This window comes from Bos grunniens, chromosome 8 (genome assembly GCF_055505025.1).
Source record: "Bos grunniens cultivar Pamir isolate PY7600 chromosome 8, Bosgru_T2T1.0, whole genome shotgun sequence".
In the NCBI taxonomy this organism is placed as follows: domain Eukaryota; kingdom Metazoa; phylum Chordata; class Mammalia; order Artiodactyla; family Bovidae; genus Bos; species Bos grunniens.
In genome coordinates this window covers 105,494,702-105,519,852 of record NC_141172.1, presented here as the reverse complement: position 1 = coordinate 105,519,852, position 25,151 = coordinate 105,494,702, and the positions used below count along the sequence as shown (strand labels likewise).

At 46.6% G+C, this 25,151-nt stretch overlaps 1 protein-coding gene across 9 annotated transcripts in view; it reads left to right on the top strand.

Moving 5' to 3' along the window:
- The window catches only part of ASTN2 (astrotactin 2), a 1,042,634-nt gene that overhangs the window by 763,768 nt on the left and 253,715 nt on the right, over nt 1–25,151 (top strand). For all 9 annotated transcript variants that reach the window (XM_086413912.1, XM_086413911.1, XM_086413910.1 and 6 more), the window contains one exon: nt 2,618–2,797. In XM_086413912.1, coding sequence (XP_086270038.1) covers nt 2,618–2,797 — 180 coding nt within the window. The remainder of the gene's footprint in view (nt 1–2,617; nt 2,798–25,151) is intronic.

Sequence of the window (25,151 nt, the reverse complement as noted above, 5' to 3'; positions counted from 1 at the left end):
AGGCATGTGGGTTCTTTCAGGCACTGATTCCTCTAGTCTCTTCTGATTTCCTTTCCTGCCCATCTCCTCCTGCTCAGCAATAAGCATCCCTGGTCCCCCTCCCCTCACCAACACACACACACACACACACTGTTCACACTCTGCCCACATGAATCTTTCCCCATGATAGGGATGGCTTATAATTCTCAAATGGGACATTTAGTTTCAGACTTACAAGTCTCAAACGGGACTTACGGTTCTGAAAATGGGACATTTTCTCTCTTGGCTTTGTGACTCTATATATGCCGTTCCCTCTGCCTGGATCTCCTTCCATATCCTGCGTTACTCAGAGATGCCGCCCCCATTATCTGTCCCCCTGGGAATAATGCAAGGCATTCCCTGTGCTCAACTGCTGATGTTAAAGCACTAACAGGTACTTGATTGGTATCAGAATCCTGTCTCCTGCACCTCAACTCTGACCTGCGAACTGTGGGTAGGGCTTGGATCCTATTTATTCCTGTGCCTTATATTCCTTTTGGTTCTCCTTTTTGATGAAGGAATAAAAATTAAACAAAACTGGAAAAACGAATAGGTAATGGACTTTGGAAAGATGAGGCCCAGACTTGGAATTTTCTACCCTGACTTATTCCTAGCACTGCCACTGCGTTATTGTCTGAGTGTCTCGTGATTATGCCAGCTGCTTTCTTATCTTTTTTTCTTTTCCAGTATCAGTTTGCTCATGAGCACCATGGAACTCTTTAGCCTGGATATTGGGGAAGTGTAAATAGTTATTATGGCTGACACCAGCCAAGCACTTTATAATGTTTTGTATCTTGGGACTTACATCAGTCTCAAGAGAAAGGCATTCTTTATCCTTTATTTTTCAGATAAGGAAATCAAGGGTCAGACGGGTTAAGTTGCCCAAGGTCACACAGCTAGTAGGTGGCAGAACAGGAGTGTGTCAAGGATTTGATGGCAGTGTTGTCTGCCTAGATAAAGAGCCACAGGGCCTCTCCGTGGTGTTATTTATTACTGAGCAGAAACCATCTCATTATTAACTCTGTTGCATTAATTACCCAGTTGCATGAGTTAACAGGTTGATGGAGAGGGGTTGTTCCAATCAAGCACCCATTCTTTGAGTCCTGTTTCGCGTTCACCACCACCTACACCTTTCCACAGCACTTGTGAGTGACTGCCATGTTCCTGTCAGAACTACAAAGGGGCATCTGCTTTAATTAATCAGTAATGACGCTCCGAGAACCCCCTTGTAAATCAAATGTTTGCAAATCGGAGCTCATTTTCAATGTTGAAGAAGCGCTTGCTCTTTTACGTTTTACTTTGATGTGGTGCAGAATCAGTTGTTCTTATTCTCATAATGGAGTCAGTGCACTTGCCGTGTCTGGAAATGGGGGTGGGAAAGGACACATGTACAGATTTAGAGACAAATGGGACAGCGCTTCTGCTTTCAAGGTGATGCCTGTTGAAGGTATAGGGAGTAGGTGCCTTAGGCCGGGATGGTGTGAAAAGCTTCTTGGGGGAGGGATGACTTCCTGGGGTCTGGAAACATGGATGTGACTCAGAGAGGAAGTGGAAGACCATTCCAGGTAAATGGTGGGTGGATGGGTGGGTGTGTGTGTGTGTTCGGAGTGGGGGAGGGATATAAATAAGAAAGTGTGATGAAAATGCCAAATCACATTCAGGAGAAATAGGAAAACAGATTTGGCCAGAGGTGAAGCCTAACGTATGTGCTCATGGGAGACGAGCTTGGAGCCCTGGGATACCCAGATAAGGTCATTGGGCTTTATCCAGAGCACAGAAGAGCCCGAAAGGTGTTAAGGCTCCTGAAAGCGTCGCTTGGTGCCCTGCCTGCAGGAGGAAGAAGGCAGGGGGTCCGTGGGCGCTGAGTGATGGCCATGCAGACCCTATGCCAGGCACTGAGGACTCAGGACCCTTGGCATAGGACTAAGGGCAATGGAGCAGCAACGAGGCCCTTGACAATGGCAGGAGAAAGAGCACACCGTTGTTTTGGAGACAGAAAGGGAAGTCACGTTCTAGGAAGCTAAGCCAGGGATTACATCTGAGGAAACAGAATGTCTGCTGAGCCTGGGCTAGTGCAGTGCCTCCGGCTCCAGCCATGGACAGTTCAGGCCCAGGGTAATTGGGTATGTGAGCAGTGTGTGCACTTCGGGGTGAGAACAGAAGTCGGTCGGAATCCTAGCTCCTCTGGCTGGAGGACCAAGGCAAATCACTTCCAATCTCTGACCTTTGACTTGCTTATCTACTGGAAGGGCTCATTATGGTTGGGACTGCAGTGCCGGACTGAGGTTAAACTAGACAAGTGGCTGGAGCACCTGGCAGCGTGCCCGCCACACGTCAGCTGCTCAGGAGACCTCAGCTTTGATTTTTCCTGATTGTGGCTTTTGGGTCGCCAGCGTTTGTCCTTCCTCTGCTGTTGACTCCCTCTGGGTGGTGTCTCGTGTGTCCACCAGAGAGAGCAGTCTTTGCCAAGTAAGGGAGGGATACTATGTACATTTGGCCGATGCTATGGTGAGGGACAAGTTACCAAATCCGGGCTTGCCATTTGCTGGGCGCCAGCCTCCCAACTCTGACCACCTCCACATGCTCCTCCTCTGTCCAGGCTTCACCAACGTCCTCAAGATCCTGACCAAAGAGAGCAGCCGGGAGGAGCTGCTGTCCTTCATCCAGCACTATGGCTCACACTACATCGCAGAGGCCCTCTATGGCTCCGAGCTCACCTGCATCATTCACTTCCCCAGCAAGAAGGTCCAGCAGCAGCTGTGGCTCCAGTACCAGAAAGGTAAGCCTGGAGGGCTTGCTGGAGGTGGCGGCCAGCTGAGACATGGAGGTCAGGCTGCTGGGGAGATAACTGAGCTCCCTGGGAGCCAAATCCTGGCTCTGCCACGTAGGAACTGGGCGGCCGTAAACAAGTCCCTGCGCCTCTCAGGGCTTCATGTTCACCGGGGATGGAATGAGGGACCGTGTGATGATTCCTCAGGATTCTTAAAGTTCAGGCGTTTTCTGAGACCCCAGGGTGGACTCCAGAACTCTGGCCTTCTACTGCGAGTTCCTTGTTTCCCACTCTGTCCTCTCAAAATAACTGCCAAGGTCAGGAGGCTGGGGAAACTGTAGGGGAGGTGAGAGCTATCTCGTTGACACCTTCTCTCTGGGCTTCTTGGAAGAACCTAAGGGGAGCGCCGGCTCCTTTGGGAGTGACCAACTCATGTCTGAGGGGACAGTTTCAAGTCTCACCATGGAGACGCCTTTGCCCTCAGGCAGGGTCACCAGGTCTTATTTCCCTCCATTTCTCAGCTATTTATCAGAATTGGAATTTCCCTGAAGCAGAAGACCAGTCTCTGTCACTCCCCTTGGGAAATCTGTCCCCTTCTCACCTCAGTTTTCCCTTCCTGTGAAATAGGTACTTTAGTGATTCCTGTCTACTTCCTACATTAAAGGGAAGTAGTTTATGCAATAACATTTTGAGAAAGACGGAAATAAGGCATACATGCATTGTGTATTATTATAGCAGTTCCATGTAGTCACAGGCTCATTTCACTGATGAAAAAATGAGTGTCGGATAGGCTAACAAGTCAAGTGCTCTATGGACACATAGCTAATACGCAGCAGGGTGAAGATCACTTCCTGTTATCATTGTTACTATTCTTATCAATTAATTTAAAAAGAGAGGCTCTCGATCGATGGGAAGGGTGAGGAGCGATGTTAAAAATGTGCTTGTACCTTCTCCATGTGGTCCAGCTACATGGCCTCCAAGAACCAAACCAAGAGTAACTCAAAACCACAGAATGCAGGTGCTGGAAGGGATCTGACAGCTCTCACTGGGCTCAGCACCCTCGTTTTACAGCTGGGAAAACTAAGGCTTAAAGGAAAGAAGAGTCTTGCTCAGAGTCCCTCAGCTCCCCTGGATAGGGCTCTCCATTCCCCATCTAGGTCTTCTCCTGCTGCCCCTCATCCCCGGCCGGATGGAGCTCCTGCCTTTGTCCTTTCCAGAACCCTTCCCTTGGCACCCTCCACCCTGTCACGGTCTCACCCCGCCTTCCCTCCTGTGTGCAGCTGTGTGGGGCATGGGGTGGTTTATAGGCGCAGGGGAATAATTGAGTTGTCTGGGAATAGCTTCGTTTTATGGCTGTGACAATGACAGTCTTTAAGGAAGTGCATTAAATCAATAGAAGTCTCATTGTGCTACCCTATAAATAACGTGACACATCATTAAGCAGAGCAATAAGCTTCTGGACTTCGAAGTAATACAATTAGGTTATGTTTATAAAAGCCTTCCTCACTGTGGCCACTGAACTAATTTGCTTCGTCCTGCATTCGGGGCCTGGGACATGACTCTCAGGCTGCACCCCACCCATAGCCTTCCTTGGCTGCTTCCAGGACCTGGACTTTTTCACTCCAGAAAATGCCATTCCTTGTCCACTGGTTTATGGCCAAGTAGGATGGGGAGAGGGGCAGATGGAAGCTGGCACAGCCACCAGGGGTCCCTTCAAGACTCAAAGAGGTTTCAAGTTTGCCACAAACTTGCTGGCTGAACTTGGTCCAGTAGCTTGGCTTCTGGGCTTACAAGGCAAAGGTACTATTCTCTCCTCTCTCCCATATTGGCTCCCAGAACAGGATGATAGTGAAAAGTGAAAATGTTAGTCGCTCAGTTGTGTCTGACTTTTTGCGACCCCATGGACTGTAGCCCGCCAGCCTCCTCTGTCCATGGAATTCTCCAGGCAAGAATGCTGGAGTGGGTAGCCATTCCCTTCTCCAGGGGATCTTCCTGACCCAGGGACTGAACCCGTGTCTTCCGCATTGCAGGCAGATGCTTTACCGTCTGAGCCACCAGGGAAGCCCCAGAACAGCGCAGTGACGCACTGTGTTAAGACGGCTTAACTGACCTGCGTGTTTCTTCTCTCTGTCTTTACCTGAGGTGACATCAAGCACTGTAGTTTCACTTTTTAAATTTGGAAGTGATGCTGGAGAGGAAGTGGTAGAGAAGCTGGAAATTTCCCCTGAGCGATGGAAAAGCTTCTAGACTTACGGCTAGCTGAGGTGTGTCTCCTCTCCCCCCAGCCACCTTTGTGTCACCAGCATCTGTGTGTCAGCTGTGTGTCACTGACATCTGTGAAACCAGGGTTCACTGGGGACCAGGTCAGGATGAATGTGGGGTTGGAAGCTGATCACTCTGGGGCCAGAGCTCGTGGGGAAGAGGACAAATCAGAACAATGTCAAGTGGGACAGTTGTTGTTTAGCTGCTAAATTGTGTCCAACTCTTTGCGACCCTATGGACTTAAGCATGCCAGGCTTCCCTGTCCTTCACCATCTCCTGGAGTTTGTTCAAACTCATGTTCATTGAGTTGGAAATGCCATCTCATCCTCTGTCACCCCCTTCTCCTCCTGCCTTTGATCTTACCCACCATCAGGGTCTTTTCCAATGAGTCAGCTCTGGAATTTCAATCCCATGGCCTCCAGAATGAAAACCACAATCACAGAAAACTAACCAAACTGATCACATGGACCATAGCCTTGTCTAACTCACTGAGACTCTGAGCCATGCCAGGCAGGGCCACCCAAGGCGGATGGGTTATGGTGGAGACTTCTGACAACGCGCAGTCCATGGGAGAAGGGAATGGCAAGCTACTTCAGAAGTAGTGCCTTGAGAACCCCACGAACAGTATGAAAGCCTTTTTCAAGTGGGACAGAAAAGATTTCAAGCCCTGGTACCTCTTCTTACATCCCTGTCAGGAAACCTCAGGCAAAGTAATTTCTAAGTTTCAGAGAGAAGAGACCAAATGGGGCATGTATAACAACCACGGACATTGTAGAGCCCTTCACGGTATACAGGCCTGCCTTTGGTCTTTCCATCTACCCCTTGAGGCAAAAAAGGCAAGAGGACCCACCTCTGATCACTGCAAAAGGGGGACCTGAACTCAGAAGTGATCGGGGGCTTGCCTGGACCACACAGTGTGTTCCTGAGTGAATTAGTGTTTAAATTCCAACCTGAGTCCAAGATCCTGGTCTTTCCAAGTTTACTAATTAATGGTGGGGCTCTGGTCACTGTTGTGATCCAGCCACTAGAGATCATGGAAGGTCAAGGGGGTTGGGTGAATGTGCCTGATTAAAATATCTCCCATGAGAGTTTCACTCTTATTCCCATAAGTGCTTAGAAGTGTGCATTCCACAGGAAAAAGAAAGTCACATTGATCATTCATTACCTTCTGGTTCACTGGTATTTCCTAAGTGCTTCTTCACTGCAGACCTCATGCCATGTGCTGGGGCGTTAAAGTAGGCAAGACGTGGGTGCTGTCCATGCAGGGGTTCAGCCTGGATGAGCCTTCCAATACCTTGTCGTTTTCGTGATAGACTTTTTTTTTCCCTTTGATCTACCAATAGGCCGCTGGAGAAAGGCAGGTGGCTGGTGTGTGGTCGGGAACTCAGTCACTGTCACCCGGTGGCCCGTGTCTTTTGTTATGCCAGTTCTGATCAGTTGAGGAGTGGCTTGTCTAGACACTGTGTGGAGGTCACCGGGTCATTAGAAAAGAACGCTGCGATCAGTTAGCAGTAACTGCTCCAGATGCAGAAAGGGGAAGTGGTGGTTAACACTTACATATTGCTTCCAAGTAATAGGGCGAAGTGAAAGCTAGAATAACAGACCCAGCTTCTGACGCAGATTCCAGAGAGACATTGGGAATGCCAAGGAGGACGGGAAAGATCCAGGCAGGGAGGAGAGGATATTCCGGGCATTCCACCAGTCCGAAGGGGACTGGAGCACTGGACAGGTCAACTGGATGGTGCTGGCGGAAGCCAGGGACAGCTGGACCTCAGGAGCAGCTACAGTAGCTGAAGTCATCCCAGGAAACTCCAGCCCAGGTGCGATTCCCTTGGAAGCTCTTCAGTCTGCTGCTGTCCCTCAGCCATCACCTGTGCTCCCAGGCCAGGCTCCAAGTGCCTTGTGAAGTTTCTAGTTTCTGTCCCAGCTTAATATTTTCACTCTATGCTGCTGTGTTCCCGATACACCTGTATTTGAAAAGCTACCTTTCTCTTAATCAGGGCTTCATTTCCTTCTTTGACTTGACATTCATACACTTCCTAGCTGTGACCTTGACACATGAGTCATAGTTATGGTTCTTCTGGCTATCTTGGATAAAGACTTCCTCATTTGGAGATAAATGACAAGTTTTGCAGTCAGATGGACCTTGGTTCCAGTCCCAGTTTCCCTCTAACAAGTTGTGTGATGTTGGACAAATTGATTCACACTCTAAGATCGATTTTTCCATTTTTAAGATATGGGATCCAGTGAAAGCGTAGACCCATCAATGATGACTCATCTAGCAATGAGCTGGGCACTTAATTGTTACCTTGATACAGTCCACTCCCTGCACTGGTGGCTGCCGCATCCACCTGATAACAGTGATCTCAGATGTGTGTGTATGTGTGTGTGTGTTTGTAGTGCACATGTGTGTCTACGGGGGCAGGGGGAGATGCGGCTACCAATTTACTCCCCTCTTTTGTCAGCTGACTTAGGACCAAGGACAGGGGTAGATTGAGAGGGGCTCCTGGGGTAGAGCTGGTGAGGGAGGGAGCCTTAAAGCTCTACTAGGAAGACATCAAGACTCTGTAACCCTGCCCTTTTGTTATGCCCTGTTATTCCCTGTTCTGAAGGGATGGCAATGCATGCAGAAATAACCAATCTGGTAGGTTTCCTGAATTCACAGTTGCTTCTTTTGCATGGAGAAAGTAACTATGGAAGGTAAAGGATGTATGCATGTAAAGGAATTGTCCATTCTGTGTGTGAGAGAGAGTGACAAAGACTGAGGGAGATAGGAGGAGACAGAAAAATGAAGAGGGACAGACACGGGGAAACCAAAATCCACAAAGACAAATGGAGGGACAAAGTGGAGAAGCGAAGATGGATGCAATTAATGTCTTTCCCAAATTTAGAGACTCGGTGACCCTGCCGAAAGGACATACTCCGTGTGAAGGTTGGACCGCTCTTGAGTTTGCATCAGGAGAGTCTATCGCATAGAGATGTCCCCACAGATAAATGCCTGTCGCCACCTTTAAAAGATGTTTTATCTCTATTATAATTTCCCAAGACTGTCCAAGGGAATGAATTTCTGCATTTCCATTTGAATTACAATGCACTTTTGAATGTCAGCTGAAGCATACCTAGATTACTCTTTAAAGGAATTCTGGCTGTTTGAAAGGCAACCTAAGGGCTTGGGGTGGGGGAGGAGAAGGGAAAGATGTAGTCAAGTGTCACCTCCTTTTGTCAGGACAGGGGTGGCCAAGGGGCTGATGGGAGCTGGAGAGCTCTCCCGGGCCTTCAGTTTCCTGAAGAAACTTCCCGAGAACTTGCTTCAGAGATGCCAGCTAGACATGCAGGGAGTTGATCTCAGAGCTGAGACCTGCACGGGTTTCACTTCCCTGGTGATTTAATCTTCAGGGCAGGTTTCAGTTCCCGCTTGTGTGCCCTTTCGTTATCATTTGATGGAGCTGGCCACTTCCTGCTCGAGGCGCCATCTGATGCTTGCTTCCTTGGCACCAGGGGACTCTTCCTGGTGGTTGCCCACCTTCCTTCCGGCCTGTTCCTTCTCTGTCTCCTTCACAGGCTCGTTCTTCTCTGCCAAACGCGTCAGTGTGGTTTTGCAGGACTGCCATTGTCTCCGTGGGGACTCACAGCCATGCTGTCTGTTACCATCCCTACATGGATGACTCCGGCTTTGTGGCCTGCCTCCAAGATTTCCTCTAATAATGTGCTCTCATGCTAGCTCCCTGCCTGCCCATACTCGGCCCCACACAGCCTAGAATGTTTCCAGTGTTCTCATGCAGAGCACCTGTATCTGTTTAGAAGCAGAGCCACAAACCTAGAAATCCTTCTCAGCATCTCCCTCTCCCTTGCTCCCACCCATTTCCAAACTGTAGCAAGTCTTATCAATTTCAATTTCCAAATAGTTCTTAGAATTGCCCTCTTCTCTCCATCTCCCTGCTGCCACCATCATGGCTGGGCTGGACTCTAGCACTGCCCCCTGCCTGGCCTCCCTGCATCCACCTGAACCCCATCAGTCGAGCTGCACAGCCCTGAGGACATGGATCTGCCTGGGTTTGCCAAAGAGACAGAACCATCAGGATAGATGGGTTGGTAGACATGTAGATAAAAATATATTATATATAATATTCACATATACATGATATAGATTCATATGATATTTATAATACATATAATATATATGAAAGCTATATATAACTGATTCTGTATCTCTAGATATATATACACGGGGCTTCCCCAGTGGCTCAGTGGTAAAGAATCTGCTTCCAATACAGGAGACGCGGGTTCAATCTCTGGGTTGGGAAGATGCCCTGGCAAACAACAATAGTACACACACATATATATCCAGATATATATATTGCTTCCCAGGTGGCACTAGTGGTAAAGAATCCCAGCTGCCAGTGCAGGAGAGGCAAGAGATGTGGATTTGATTCATGGGTCGGGAAGATCTCCTGGAGTAGGAAATGGCAACCTGCTCCAGTATTCTTGCCTGGGAAATCCCATGGACAGAAAAGCTTAGTGGGCTACAATCCACGGGGCTGCAAAGAATTGGACACAACTGAAGCAGCAGAGCGTGTGCGCACACACACACACACACATACACACACACACATACACACAATGTTTATCACATAAGTCAAATTCTAACAACAAACCTCTTTATATAGATATGTTTATATTTTATTATAATATAAATAGTATATATAATACAACCCTTAAGAGATGAGGGTTTTGATCCCTGTGTTGGGAAGATCCCCTGGAGAAGGAAATGGCAAACCACTCCAGTATTTTTGCCTGAAAAATCCTAACGAAAGAGGAGCCTGGTGGTCCACTGGGTCACAAAAGAATTGGATACAGTTATCTGCACACCTCATGGCCCAATCAAGTCCACATAATAAAATGAAGCATCATGGGATGTTTCTAAAATGGAGATTCCCATCATGCCCTTCCTCGGATGCAAACTCCTGGGTGCTTTGTCATTGCCCTGAGGCTCATTTCCAAACTCCTCCCCATGGCCTCAGGATCTTCTCAGACCTGTTGTGTCCCCATCGGCCGCCTTAGCCCCATCTGTCCCCATGCTCTGCCTTTGATTCACACTGAGCCTCCTACTCCTTAACCATCACACAGGTTGAAGTCTCAGCCTGGCCCTGCTCACCTGTGCCAAGGTCTGTGTGCTGGTAGGAGGTGGCTCAGTGTCCCTTGCTCCTCCCCTGGCCCCTCGGCCCACAGAGCTGTGTGTGGGATGGGCCTAGCTCCAGGCTGGTGTTTTTCTTGGAGGTGGTAGGAGGAGGTTCAATACAAGCTGGACACTCCAGGGCCTGCAGTACGCCAGAGGAGATGGCCAACTTAGTTCTCAGAATCAGGCAAAAAGATGATACAGGATGTGGTTCATTAAATACAAGTAGGCCCAGGAGACTGCTGTTTCCACCAGATGAAATCACCAAAAAAAGGGCATTTGTATCCCGGTTTAGATTGAGTCTGTCTGGAATGGAACACCCTTGTCTCTTTTCCTAATGATGTGTCCTTATACCCCTTTGCTTGTGCTCAGTGTGGTGCATCTCACAAAGCACTTCCACGTACTTTATTCATCCGGTTTACTCCTCCCAAGCAGCCTGACAGGTCAGGTCACTATCTGCATTTCACGCTTGAGGAAACTGTGGCTGACATGGGGAAGATGATTTGTGGACGTTCTAGTGGAGATGATGGAATTCCAGTTGAGCTATTTCAAATCCTGAAAGATGACACTATGAAAGTGCTGCACTCAATATGGCAGCAAATATGGAAAACTCAGCAGTGGCCACAGGACTGGAAAAGGTCAGTTTTCATTTCAATCTCAAAGAAAGGCAATGCCAAAGAATGCTCAAACTACCACACAATTGCACTCATCTCACATGCTAGTAAAGTAATGCTCAAAATTCTCCAAGCCAGGCTTCAGTAATACATGAACCGTGAACTTCCAGATGTTCAAGCTGGTTTTAGAAAAGGCAGAGGAACCAGAGATCAAATTGCCAACATCCGCTGGATCATCGAAAAAGCAAGAGAGTTCCAGAAAAACATCTATTTCTGCTTTATTGACTATGCCAAAGCCTTTGACTGTGTGGATCACAATAAACTGTGGAAAATTCTGAAAGATATGGGCATACCAGACCACTTGACCTGCCTCTTGAGAAACCTGTATGCAGGTCAGGAAGCAACAGTTAGAACTGGACATGGAACAACAGACTCGTTCCAAATAGGAAAGGGAGTATGTCAAGGCTTTATATTGTCACCCTGTTTATTTAACTTATATGCAGAATACGTCATGAGAAACGCCAGGCTGGAGGAAGCACAAGCTGGAATCAAGATTGCTGGGAGAAATATCAATAACCTCAGATATACAGATGACACCACCCTTATGGCAGAAAATGAAGAAGAACTAAAAAACCTCTTGATGAAAGTGAAAGAGGAGAGTGAAAAAGTTGGTTTAAAGCTCAACATTCAGAAAACGAAGATCATGGCATCCGATCCCATCACTTCATGGGAAATAGATGGGGAAACAGTGGAAACAATGGCTGACTTTATTTTTCTGGGCTCCAAAATCACTGCAGATGGTGATTGCAGCAATGAAATTAAAAGACGCTTACTCCTTGGAAGAAAAGCTATGACCAACTTAGACAGCATGTTAAAAAGCAGAGACATTACTTTGCCAACAAAGGTCCATCTAGTCAAGGCTATGGTTTTTCCAGTGGTCATGTATGGATGTGAGAGTTGGACTATAAAGAAACCTGAGCGCCCAATAATTGATGCTTTTGACCAGTGGTATTGGAGAAGACTCTAGGGAGTCCCTTGGACTGCAAGGAGATCCAACCAGTCCATCCTAAAGGAGATCAGTCCTGGATGTTCATTGGAAGGACTGATGCTGAAGCTGAAACTCCAATACTTTGGCCACCTGATGTGGAGAGCTGATTCATGAAAAGACCCTGATGCTGGGAAGGATTGAGGGCAGGAGGAGAAGGGGATGACAGAGGATGAGATGGCTGGATGGCATCATCGACTCGATGGACATGGGTTTGGGTGGACTCTGGGAGTTGGTGATGGACAGGGAGGCCTGGCGTGCTGCGGTTCTTGGGGTCGCAAAGAGTCAGACATGACTGAGCGACTGAACTGAACTGAACCCCAGGGAACTCGGCAGAGTGGGGATTTGAACCCAGGCTGCTTTCAGCACAAAAGTGATGAAACTTGCTCATCCAGGTCTCCCAGAGCAGCCTCAGAGACGCTTCAGATGTTGGCATCAGACCCAGCGGAGCCGTTTGTGCTGCTGTCTGTCTCTCATCCAGAGTTGAAAGAACTGGGGAGAGCTGAAACTGGCAGTTGAGTCCCTCAGCTCCGGCAGAGGTGGAAGTAGTCTTCTTTATTCAGCCCTTGCACAACTTGCTTCTCTATGTTAATTCAGGGGCAGTGCTATAAAGTAAAAATCCTGAAAAAGAAAACCTTGGATGCAAACTCCTAGGTGCCTTGTCGTTGCCCGGAGGCTCATTTCCAAACCGTCAGGGCGGGGAGAGGACTTAGCAAGAATCTAACCAGACCTGAGTTCCTCTTTATGTGTCAGTTAAGGTCAAATGGTAGTGCCTGTCATGCTGCATTGAACGAGATGTTCATCCAGACCAGGCTTGGTGGGAACGAGTACAGCGGTCACTTGGCGGTGTCCAGGGTGAGTGTGGGAGTGAGAAATGGCAACTCCTGCGTAAGGTGTTCTCCACTCCCGTCGAGGCTAGCCTTTCCCATTCTACAGATGGGGAAGTTGAGGTCGGTTTATGTAATCCATTAAAACCTGCAGTTGCAAAAGGGGAAGTTTAATAACCATCTAGAGACGTTATTCTGCCTTTCTGCACCTGAAAACCTACAGCAAATTCAAAGGCTCCTAGTTGCTCAAGCCCCCCACATGCTCGTAGGTCACAGAGCCATTCATTTGGCGGCAGGCCCACTTTCCTATTTCTGAATGCACGCATGCACACAAACAGGTGCACAAATGCATCACTTCCTGAAGCACTGGAGACGGCCCCCACTGTCCCTCTGGTTAGACAGTGCATTCAGAGGTTGAGTCTTGTAAACTACCTACGTTGATTCTACTCAGACTGGGCCAGCCCACACTTAGTCCCCTGTCACAGTTCCAGTCCCAGGAATGCCGCACAGGGACTCAGGGAGCATGACTTTAGATAGGACCCTTCTCTCACATCAGCCTTGCCCTGAGAAGGTGGAGTTTCCCTAGAGATGAGTGTGGGGCTTTTGTTTTCTCTCTGCCTTCACCTCCTTTATAAGAACAAAGGGGCTAGAGGAAGCACAGACGCACAGATGGAAGCTTTTGCTTCTCCAGGTCACTACTAGTAGGGGGACCTCCCGCCCTGAGAGCAGCCTCACTCACAGGTTCACACCACGGGGTGTCTTCTCTCCCTCATCTCATGCGTTCCCTTCATCGCTTGTCACCACCCCCAACTTTCCACAACAGTGCTCCGAGCCCCTAGAAGATGCCTGGCCCTGCATGAGGTGCTGAGGTTGCCAAAGTGAATGAGACATGCCCCCTGCTCTCAAGGAGCTCACAGTCAAAAGGGAAAGATTTTCAATAGGTGAACTGATAATTACAGCCCTCTGGACAAATGCTGTGACAGGGAAGCCTAAGGCATGCCTTGATGTGTGCATTTGTGTGTGTGGCAGGGGCGCAGTAGGCAGGAGTGGAGGAGGCAAAGTAGGGAAATGGACCTCTAACCACCTGGGATGGGCTGGAAAGTTTCCCATGCTAAGCCCAGCCCTGGGGATGTGAGGGCATGTGCCATCTAGGGAGGTGAAGAGAGGTAGCCTGGACAAGATACAAAGCAGGCTATGTAGAGCAGCCTACGAGAGTCTGGCCAAAGCAGTTGGGAGCAACAGTACCTGAGTCAGCTCAGGTGCTCCAGACAGATGCCCTTGGCTTCTTTGCTAGAACTCTGGATGTCTTTGCACTTCTGCCTCCCAGGTAGGTAGAGAAACTGCCACTTGCTGTGTCCACAGCAGAGAATTCTCACCCTAGGAGAGGCTGAACTTCCTAATGCCTGAAAATAAGTAAAAATAAGGGGCCCATTTGGGAAGTGCCAGGGGAATTGTTGGAAAAGCATCTGGACCTTTCAGGGCTGTTTTGAAGATGACAAGAGATCATGTGGTTAATTGGTTCTATGGTAGGAAATCAACAAGAAATCAGTCATTCTTGCCCCCTCCTTACCAGAGGTGTATCTTTCAGCAAATAACAGCATACAAATCAGGTGGTGTGTGAGTCACCTCTTGAGTTTTCAGATGTGACTTAGGGTTTCCTGAGCCTCAGTTCCTTTATCTTTAAAATGGGCCTAATCGTGCTTACCTCACAGTACTGTTTTGAGAATTGAATGAATCAATGTTCAAAAAGTGATTATCTCTGCACTCTACATGTAAGAAATGCTCAGGAAATGCTTGCTAGGATTATTATCATTTGTTACTGTGAGACACAATCAAATTAGTAGTGATGCTTATTACAATTAGTTTTCGAAAACAAAAAGCCTAATGATAAGAATTCTCTCCACTTCTGAGATCAGCAGCCTAATATGTAAGCCCTCGTCCTGCCAGACCTTCTAAACCCATGGCTGTCCATCTCTGGTTGATTTGCCAGCTTGTGAATTTGAGTCCTGGCTGAGCCTGGAGGTGGGAATAGAAGGCAGAGTCATCAGAAAGCACAGCCTGGAGCCCAGCAGTGGAGCACAGCGCTTGCACCACCGAACGCCAAGCTTATGGCCGTCGAGGCTGTGTAGTTGTGTGTGTATGTGTTGGGGGAGGGGTAACAGATGAGTGGGCAGCAATGCCTGACTGATTTTCTGCTCCTACTGCGAACCATTTAATCATATGATCTCACATCATCTTTGTAACATCCCTGTGTTAGTTGCTCAGTTGTGTCCGACTCTTTTGCGACCCCATGGGCTGTAGCCCGCCAGGATCTTCTGTCCATGGGATTCTCCAGGCAAGAATACTGGAATGGGTAGCCATGCCCTCCTCCAGGGGATCTTCCTGACCCAGGGATCAAACCCAGGTCTCCCACACTGCAGATTCTTTACCATCTGAGCCACCAGGGACCCCAAAACATCCCTCTGAGGTCCAGATTGTTATCCCATCTTCTAAATGAGAAAATTCACATGGCTTGGTCCTGGGCTGTTTTCTATCTCAGGACTGTCTGACTCCAGAATCCACATGTCCTCCTGTCCCGCTGTAACAACAGAACTCATGTACTGAAAGCCACAACAGGGCAGGGGACTCAGTGGCACTTCACAGTCTCATTTAATCCTCAAAACAATCCTCTAGAGCTGGTATGTTTATGCCTGGGAAACTGAGACTCCAAGTGGGTAAGATATATAGTCCAAAGGCACGTAGCTGGTCAAAGGTAATCCTTCTTGCCTTCTCTTCCTTCCATCTTTCCTTGCTCCAGTTCTCTCCCCATTTACTTTTTACTGTTATTTAACCACAGTGGGTGTTCTCACAAGACTGTTCTCTCCGAAAGGCATTTCTCTTCCCACAAAGTAATTAGAAGTACTTGGTCAGGAGGAATGAGGAAAGAGACAGACAGACCAGCGTGATTCCAGCCTGCATGATGTTGTCTCACAGGTTCCAGACCCTTGTTTCCTAGCAACACCTTGGCTCTGGATAAGGGTGAAGGCTTTGAGGCAGGCCTTAGAGATGGCTTGGACCTTTGATCTGTTGGATCGGAGCTGGCCTTGGCTATCTTCATCTGACACACCAGCTGTAGGCCTCAGGAGTGCCTCCTTAGGGTCCCTGGGATCTGCGTTTCTGTCTCTTCCTATTCCACAGGTGTCCAAGGAGATGGGAGACTCCTTTTGGAGCTCTTGGCTCAAGAAGTCCCTAAGGTCTGGGGCCCCAGTACCATTGGCACTTGCAACTGGAAATATCCTTAATTTAGTAACTCTATTATTGATGAAATGGAGTCCCGGAGAGAGTAAGCAACTTGCTCAAAGAGAATTATACATTATTGACAGAATGAGGATTTGAATTGGCTCCCTCTTCTCCCTTCTCCATCCAGGAAAGTGTGTTGAGAGGCAATTCAAGGGCCTCTGTGTCCAAAGGTACATCCTTTTTTGTTTGTAACAGCATTATTTATTTATTGAGATATCATTTACATAACCACACAATCAAAAGTGTCTCTTTGAGCCCTGATTTTGCATCCAGACAAAGTTTGGATTGAATTTCCAGAAGGGAACACAGCTTTTAATGATTTTATAGTTGAGAAGATTCTCTATGGAAAATGAAATCTCAGGGAACCACCCCACCTACCTTTCAACCACATCCCATTTTTCTGTTGCAACAGTCAGTGATTTAGTGAGGCAGCTGGTGGGAGGAGCAGGAGGTGGCATAACCAGCTGGTGCTAAATGTGACCCAAAATGTTCATAGATATCAACATATGAGCTAAGCTGACCCCCCAGCCCCCCTGCCCTGGTTTTATCCAGCAACAATTTTAGTGCCTGCTTTGTTTTGGGAACCGTACGAAATGCTACAGATGCAGTGGTAAATTAAAACTCACTCTGCTTTCACAGAGCTCAGTCTAGCCTTAGAGAGAGATAGGTAACAAGGAAATTATCATGCAATGCTACAAGGCAGAAACACAAACGGTGGTGTGGACACCTGACTCAAATTGTGTAGTGGATCAGAAAGGGTGACCAGAAGACCTGGAGGAGGTAAGATTTAAGGGACATGAGAGAGTAGGGAGAGGGAAAGTGTTTTAGGTAGCATAAAAGCAAGTACTAAAAAGGCCTAGGGAGGAATGGAAGCAGTGGTGAGATAAACCTAGAAAGATAAATAGGTGGGAACAAAATCCCACTAGATATACAGCTATGTTAAGGATTTTTTTTTTTCCTTTTACCAGGATCACTTTAAAGTCATTTAAAGCTTTTATGTATTATTATTAGCACCTACATTTTAAATTTGACTCTGGCTGGTGTGGGATTGGGCTTGACTTAGGATAGGAGGAAGTGTCGTTAATGGGGTGCTAGACTAAAGAAGGCTTCCCAGGGGGCTTAGTGGTAAAGAGTCCATCTACCGACGCAGAGGTGGGTTAGATTCCTGATCAGGAAGACCCCTTGAAAAAGGAAACAGTAACCCGCTCCAGTGTTCTTACTTGGGGAATCCCATGGACAGAGGAGCCTGGCGGGCTACAGTCCACGGGGTCACAAGGAGTCAGACATGCCTTAACAAGTGGGCATGCAGGCAGATCAGTTAGGAAGCTGTAACAGTGTTTCGGGAGGAAAATAATAGGAGCTGAACATGTCCATAGTCATGAGAAAGAAGAATAAAGGGATGTGAAAAATATTAAGCTGCTGGTGTGATGAGAACATTATGATTGAATAGTGGGAGGTAGGAGGTGAGAGGTGAGGGAGGTGATTAGAAATGGTGCCAGTTTCAGGCCTACGTGCTTTTGTCAATGCCCGTGTTCCTTAAATGGAACAGAAGCAGAAGAGCAGGTACTGGAGAGCCGAGTTCAGTCTTAAATATGCTGAGTCTATGTTTTCTAAGGGATATCTTCACTGAACACACCAGCCTACAGCTGGCATGCCAACTGGCCAGATAAAGTGAGCACCTGGAAACATGTAGCAGTCTGCTGATCAAAAGGAAGGTAAGGTCTGAAAAATGCAGGTTTGAGATCCAGTTGCATAGATTGTTGAAGTCACAGGGAAAAGAAGAAAAACAACAGTATCTCCCAGTATAAAAGCATTTCTTCCTTGGTGGCTCAGAAGGTAAAGAGTCCGCCTGCAATTCAGGAGACCTGGGTTCGATCCCTGGGTTGCGAAGATCCCCTGGATGAAGGCATGGCAACCCACTCCAGTATTCTTGCCTGGAGAACCCCTGTAGACAGAGGAGCCTGGTGGGCTACAGTCTGTGGGGTCACAAAGAGTTGGACATGACTGAGCGACTAAGCAGTAAGCACAGCATAAACAATATAGTTCCTCTTTTGTAGCTTGTTTCTTTGGGGAGCTCTCTTCCCCGGCCACACCCAGTATTGTTTCTGATGTTTTATTTAGAGAGGTTGTATCTCATTCAGAGAGGCTGTCCAGGCTGCTGATCATAGGCTAGCTTTTACTGGTGTAAAATGTATGGGACATTAGGAATAGTCCTGGTATATACTCTGTACCAGTGTGAATTGATATCCCCATTCCAATGAGGGAAAACGGGTCTGTGGCACTGGCCACCGGAGCAGAAGAGAAGATGCATCAGATCAGATCAGATCAGATCAGTCGCTCAGTCGTGTCCAACTCTTTGCGACCCCATGAATCGCAGCATGCCAGGCCTCCCTGTCCATCACCAACTCCTGGAGTTCACTGAGACTCACGTCCATCCAGTCAGTGATGCCATCCAGCCATCTCATCCTCTGTCGTCCTCTTCTCCTCCTGGCCCCAATCCCTCCCAGCATCAGAGTCTTTTCCAATGAGTCAACTCTTCGCATGAGGTGGCCAAAGTACTGGAGTTTCAGCTTTAGCATCAGTCCTTCCAAAGAAATCCCAGGGCTGATCTCCTTCAGAATGGACTGGTTGGATCTCCTTGCAGTCCAAGGGACTCTCAAGAGTCTTCTCCAACACCACAGTTCAAAAGCATCAATTCTTCGGTGCTCAGCCTTCTTCACAGTCCAACTCTCACATCCATACATGACCACAGGACAAACCATAGCCTTGACTAGACGGACCTTTGTTGGCGAAGTAATGTCTCTGCTTTTGAATATGCTATCTAGGTTGGTCATAACTTTCCTTCCAAGGATGCATACTTTGAGTTTTTCCTTTATCATTTGCATCATTCATTTAGGTAACAATTAATTAGCCTTTATGGATGGTACCGGAGAAGGCAATGGCACTCCACTCCAGTACTCTTGCCTGGAAAATCCCATGGACAGAGAAGCCTGGTAGGCTGCAGTCCATGGGGTCGCTAAGAGTCAGACACGACTGAACGACTTCACTTTCACTTTTCACTTCATGCATTGGAGAAGGAAATGGCAACCCACTCCAGTGTTCTTGCCTGGAGAATCCCAGGGACGGGGGAGCCTGGTGGGCTGCTGTCTCTGGGGTCACACAGAGTCGGACACGACTGAAGCGACTTAGCAGCAGCAGCAGCAGCGTGGATGGTCCAGGGTATATGTCCCATCTGTGTGTGCATCATACAGTTCTTCCAAGGTATCAATCAATGCAAGTTTTAATCTCCTAGATCCAGCCCCCAGAATCATGGAGCAGGTGAGGTAGCACGCATGCATGCTCCCTCTTCACTCTTTGAGCATAGTATTTTTAACTTTATTTCCAACATTTTTACAGAATCACTGTATTTGTCAAACAAGTTTCAGATCCTTGGGTCTGAGAGATTTAGAGAGTCATTATTATTTTCAAGTGTAAATATTACCTGTAATTTCACAAAAGCACCTAGTTTTATTCATGCGGTTGCTCAGAAATTAAACTTATACAATTCTTAAATTTCTCATGTTATGAAGTTGTTTTCATATTGGACTCTAAACATTTGTTGCCACTCAGAAGTAGGGGGGATGGACTCTGAGTCAGTATTTGGTTCAGATGATGAAATGGATGGTGCAGTGCACATGTACCAAGAGGACTTTAAAAGATTCGTCATTCATGTAATGGAGCTTTCTGGGGGAAAGCAGAGGCAGCTCTGAAGCAGGTACGAAAATGGCTTGAGAGAGCAAGTGAAAAAGACTGGCTTGACTTTTATATAATAGCAAGGGAGGTTGCGTGGGTTCCATGTGCTGGCTGATGCTTGCATGGTTTCAACATCCCAAGGACTTCCCAGGTTGCACTAGTGGTAAAGAACCTGCCTGCCAATAGAAGAGACATAGGAGATGTGGGTTCAATCCCTGGGTTGGGAAGATCCCCTGGAGAAGGGAATGGCAACCCACTCTAGTATTCTTGCCTAGAGAATCCCATGGACAGAGGAGCCTGGCGGTCTACAGTCCATAGGACTGCAGAGTTGGACATGACTTAAGCAACTACAGCACTGGCACCAAAGATGGGAGAATTTAGGCTTGATGAGAGGCTGATGGGGAACAAAGAGTAAAGGGGCTCTAAAGCTGTCAGAGGTCAGGCTTCAAATATAGAATTAGATTTTTTACTACACTTCACCATGGATGTCTGATAACTGAAATGGGCCATGTTTCATTTAATTGAACTTGAGTGTGTTAAGTTCTATGTATTAAATCTACTACTGAGGGCAAGAATCCCTTAGAAGAAATGGAGTAGCTCTCATAGTCAACAAAAGAGTCTGAAATGCAGTACTTGGATGCAATCTCAAAAACGACAGAATGATTTCTGTTCATTTCCAAGGCAAACCATTCAATATCACAGTAATCCAAGTCTATGGAATGTGAAGTCAAGTGGGCCTTAGAAAGCATCACTACGAACAAAGCTAGTGGAGGTGATGGAATTCCAGTTCAGCTATTCCAAATCCTGAAAGATGATGCTGTGAAAGTGCTGCACTCAATATGCCAGCAAATTTGGAAAACTCAGCAGTGGCCACAGGACTGGAAAAGGTCAGTTTTCATTCCAATCCCAAAGAAAGGCAATGCCAAAGAATGCTCAAACTACCACATAACTGCACTCATCTCACATGCTAGTAAAGTAATGCTCAACATTCTCAAAGCCAGGCTTCAGCAATATGTGAACCGTGAACTTCCAGATGTTCAATCTGGTTTTACAAAAGGCAGAGGAACCAGAGATCAAATTGCCAACATCCGCTGGATCATGGAAAAAAGCAAGAGAGTTCCAGAAAAGCATCTATTTCTGCTTTATTGACTATGCCAAAGCCTTTGACTGTGTGGATCACAATAAACTATGGAAAATTCTGAAAGAGATGGGAATACCAGACCACCTGATCTGCCTCTTGAGAAATTTGTATGCAGGTCAGGAAGCAACAGTTATAACTGGATATGGAACAACAGACTGGTTCCAAATAGGAAAAGGAGTTTGTCAAGGCTGTATATTGTCACCTGTTTATTTAACTTATATGCAGAGTACATCATAAGAAACCCTGGACTGGAAGAAACACAAGCTGGAATCAAGACTTCCGGGAGAAATATCAATAACCTCAGATATGCAGATGACACCACCCTTATGGCAGAAAGTGAAGAGGAACTAAAAAGCCTCTTGATGAAAGTGAAAGTGGAGAGTGAAAAAGTTGGCTTAAAGCTCAACATTCAGAAAACTAAGATCATGGCATCTGGTCCCATCACCTCATGGGAAATAGATGGGGAAACAGTGGAAACAGTGTGAGACTTTATTTTTCTGGGCTCCAAAATCACTACAGATGGTGACTGCAGCCATGAAGTTAAAAGGCGCTTACTCCTTGGAAGGAAAGTTATGACCAACCTGGATAGCATATTCCAAAGCAGAGACATTACTTTGCCAACAAAGATTCGTCTAGTCAAGGCTATGGTTTTTCCTGTGGTCATGTATGAATGTGAGAGTTGGACTGTGAAGAAGGCTGAGCACCAAAGAATTGATGCTTTTGAACTGTGGTGTTGGAGAAGACTCTTGAGAGTCCTTTGGACTGCAAGGAGATCCAACCAGTCCATTCTGAAGGAGATCAGCCCTGAGATTTCTTTGGAAGGAATGATGCTAAAGCTGAAACTCCAGTACTTTGGCCACCTCATGTGAAGGGTTGACTCATTGGAAAAGACTCTGATGCTGGGAGGGATTGGGGGCAGGAGGAGAAGGGGATGACAGAGGATGAGATGGCTGGATGGCATCACTGAGTCGATGGACGTAAAGTCTCAGTGAACTCCAGGAGTTGGTGATGGACAGGGAGGCCTGGCATGCTGCGATTCATGGGGTCACAAAGAGTTGGACATGACTGAGTGACTGATCTGATCCGATCCGATCCGATCTGATCCGATGCCCCAACCACTAATGCTGAAGAAGCTGAAGTCGAACGGTTCTATGGAGACCTACAAGACCTTCTGGAATTAACACCCAAAAAAGATGTCCTTTTCATTATAAGGGACTGGAATGCAAAAGTAGGAAGTCAAGAAATACCTGGAGTAACAGGCAAATTTGGCTTTGGAGTACAGAATGAAGCAGGGCAAAGACTAACAGAGTTTTGCCAAGAGAACACACTGGTCATAGCAAACATCCTCTTCCTACAACGCAAGAGAAGACTCTACACATGGACATCACCAGATGGTCAACACTGAAATCAGACTGATTATATTCTTTATAGCCAAAGATGGAGAAGCTCTATACAGTCAGCAAAAGCAAGACCAGGAGCTGACTGTGGCTCAGATCATGAATTCCTTATTGCCAAATTCAGACTTAAATTGAAGAAAGTAGGGAAAACCACTAGACCATTCAGGTATGACCTAAATCGAATCCCTTATGATTATACAGTGGAAGTGACAAACAGATTGAAGGGATTAGGTCTGATAGACAGAGTGCCTGAAGAACTATGGATGCAGGTTCATAACATTGTACAGGAGGCAGTGATCAAGACCATCCCCAAGAAAAAGAAAGGCAAAATGGTTGTGAGAGGAGGCCTTACAAATAGCTGAGAAAAGAAGAGAAGTGAAAAGCAAAGGAGAAAAGATATACCCATTTGAATGCAGAGTTCCAAAGAATAGCAAGGAAAGATAAGAAAGCCTTCTTCAGTGATTAATGCAAAGAAATAGAGGAAAACAATAGAATGGGAAAGACTAGAGATCTTTTCAATAAAATAAGAGATATCAAGGGAACATTTCATGCAAAGATGGGCACAATAAAGGACAGAAATGGTATGTACCTAACAGAAGCAGAAGATATTAAGAAGAGGTGACAAGAATACACAGAGGAACTATACAAAAAGACCTTCATGACCCAGATAACCATGATGGTGTGGTCACTCACCCAGAGCCATACATCCTAGAATGTGAAGTCAAGTGGGCCTTAGGAAACATCACTATGAAATTCCAGTTGAGCTATTTCAAATCCTAAAAGATGATGCTGTGATAGTGCTGCACTCAATATGCCAGGATATTTGGAGAACTCAGCAGTGGCCACAGGACTGGAAAAGGTCAGTTTTCATTCCAATCCCAAAGAAAGGCAATCCAAAAAATAGTCAAACTACCACACAATTGCACTCATTTCACATGCTAGCAAAGTAATGCTCAAAATTCTGCAAGCCAGGCTTCAATAGTATGTGAACCATGACCTTACAGATGTTCAAGCTGGATTTAGAAAAGGCAGAGGAACCAAGATCAAATTGCCAGCATCCGCTGGATCATCGAAAAAGCGAAAGAGTTCCAGAAAAACATCTACTTTTGCTTTATTAACTATGCCAAAGCCTTTGACTGTGTGGATCACAATAAACTGTGGAAAATCTGAAATAGATGGGAATACCAGACCACCTTACCTGCCTCCGAGAAATCTGTGTTTAGGTCAAGAAGCAACAGTTAGAACTGGACATGGAACAATGGACTGGTTCCAGATCGGGAAAGGAGTGCATCAAGGCTGTATATGTCACCCTGCTTATATAACTTAGATGCAGAGTACATCATTTGCAATGCTGGGCTGAATGAAGCACAAGCTGGAATCAAAATTGCTGGGAGAAATATCAATAACCTCAGATATGCAGATGACACCACCCTTATGGCAGAAAGCGAAGAAGAACGAAAGAGCCTCTTGATGAAAGTGAAAGTGGAGAGTGAAAAAGTTGGCTTAAAGCTCAACATTCAGAAAACTAAGATCATGGCATCTGGTCCTATCACTTCACGGTGAATAGATAGGGAAACAATGGAAACAGTGACAGACTTTATTTTTGGCGAGCTCCAAAATCACTGCAGATGGTGACTACAGCCATAAAATTAAAAGACGCTTGCTCCTTGAAAGAAAAGCTATGACCAACCTAGACAGCATATTAAAAAGCAGAGACATTACTTTGCTGACAAAGGTCCATCTAGTCAAAGCTTTGTTTTTTCCAGTGGTCATGTATAGATTTGTGGGCTGAACCATGAAGAAAGCTGACTGCCAAAGAATTGATGCTTTTGAACTGTTGTGTTGGAGAAGACTCTTGAGAGTCCCTTGGACAGCAAGGAGATCAAACCAGTGAATCCTAAAGGAAATCAATCCTGAATATTCATTGGAAGGACTGATGCTGAAGCTGAATCTCCAATACTTTGGTCACCTAATATGAAGAAGAGACTCATTTGAAAAGACCCTGATGCTGGGAGAGACTGAAGGTGGGAGGAGAAGGGGATGACAGAGAATGAGATGGTTGGATGGCATCACCAACTTGATGGACATGAGTTTGTGTAAGCTCTGGGAGTTGGTGATGGACAGAGAAGTCTGGCCTGGTGCAGTCCATGGGGTCACAAAGAGTCAGATATGACTGAGCGACTGAACTGAACTGAACTGATGGCACTCTATGAGGCCTGCAGTCTGAGAGTGGCAAGGGAAATTCAAGTTCCATTAAATGCCTTGTATGAGAGCCTGACATCATATATTTTAAGAAATGAAATGAGCTCTTTGGTCAGTCTCAATAATGTCTGGAACTCTGAAGGGGAGAGTATTTTGGTGAGGCCCCTTATTGTGGATTTACTATGTGTAGAGACATAAGTGATCTTGAGTTATAGGTTGGGTATCTATGAGACAAGATATTCTCAGGATTCTTTACCTCAAAGAGGCAATCTTGGATAGGGAATTGCTCCTGCCATTGGCTAGACCAGTTGAGCAGATCATTGACAATGGCCCAAGAGTTGTAGAAATGGCAGATGGGGCTGCCTGTTGACCTGGGCAGCTGGTGCAAAGGAGACTGCATGAAGTTTGGTCAGTTGTACAGACTCTTGGGTTCGGTCTCATTATCAGGAACATCTCAGTGAAGAACTAAAAAGCAAAAACCCCATATCATATGATGGTGGTGGTGCCAACTTGAAAGTATATAAAGTCCCTTTGCTGGTCATTCAGTTGACCCCAGGGGACTCGCCAGATGATCTAGGTGTCTAGGAAAGGGGAGTTGCTAATTTTCTGTGGCACCCTGACATCTGACAAAGGACTAAGGATGGGGGGCATCCCACCTACAAATGTGATATACAGGAGGTTTGGCTCT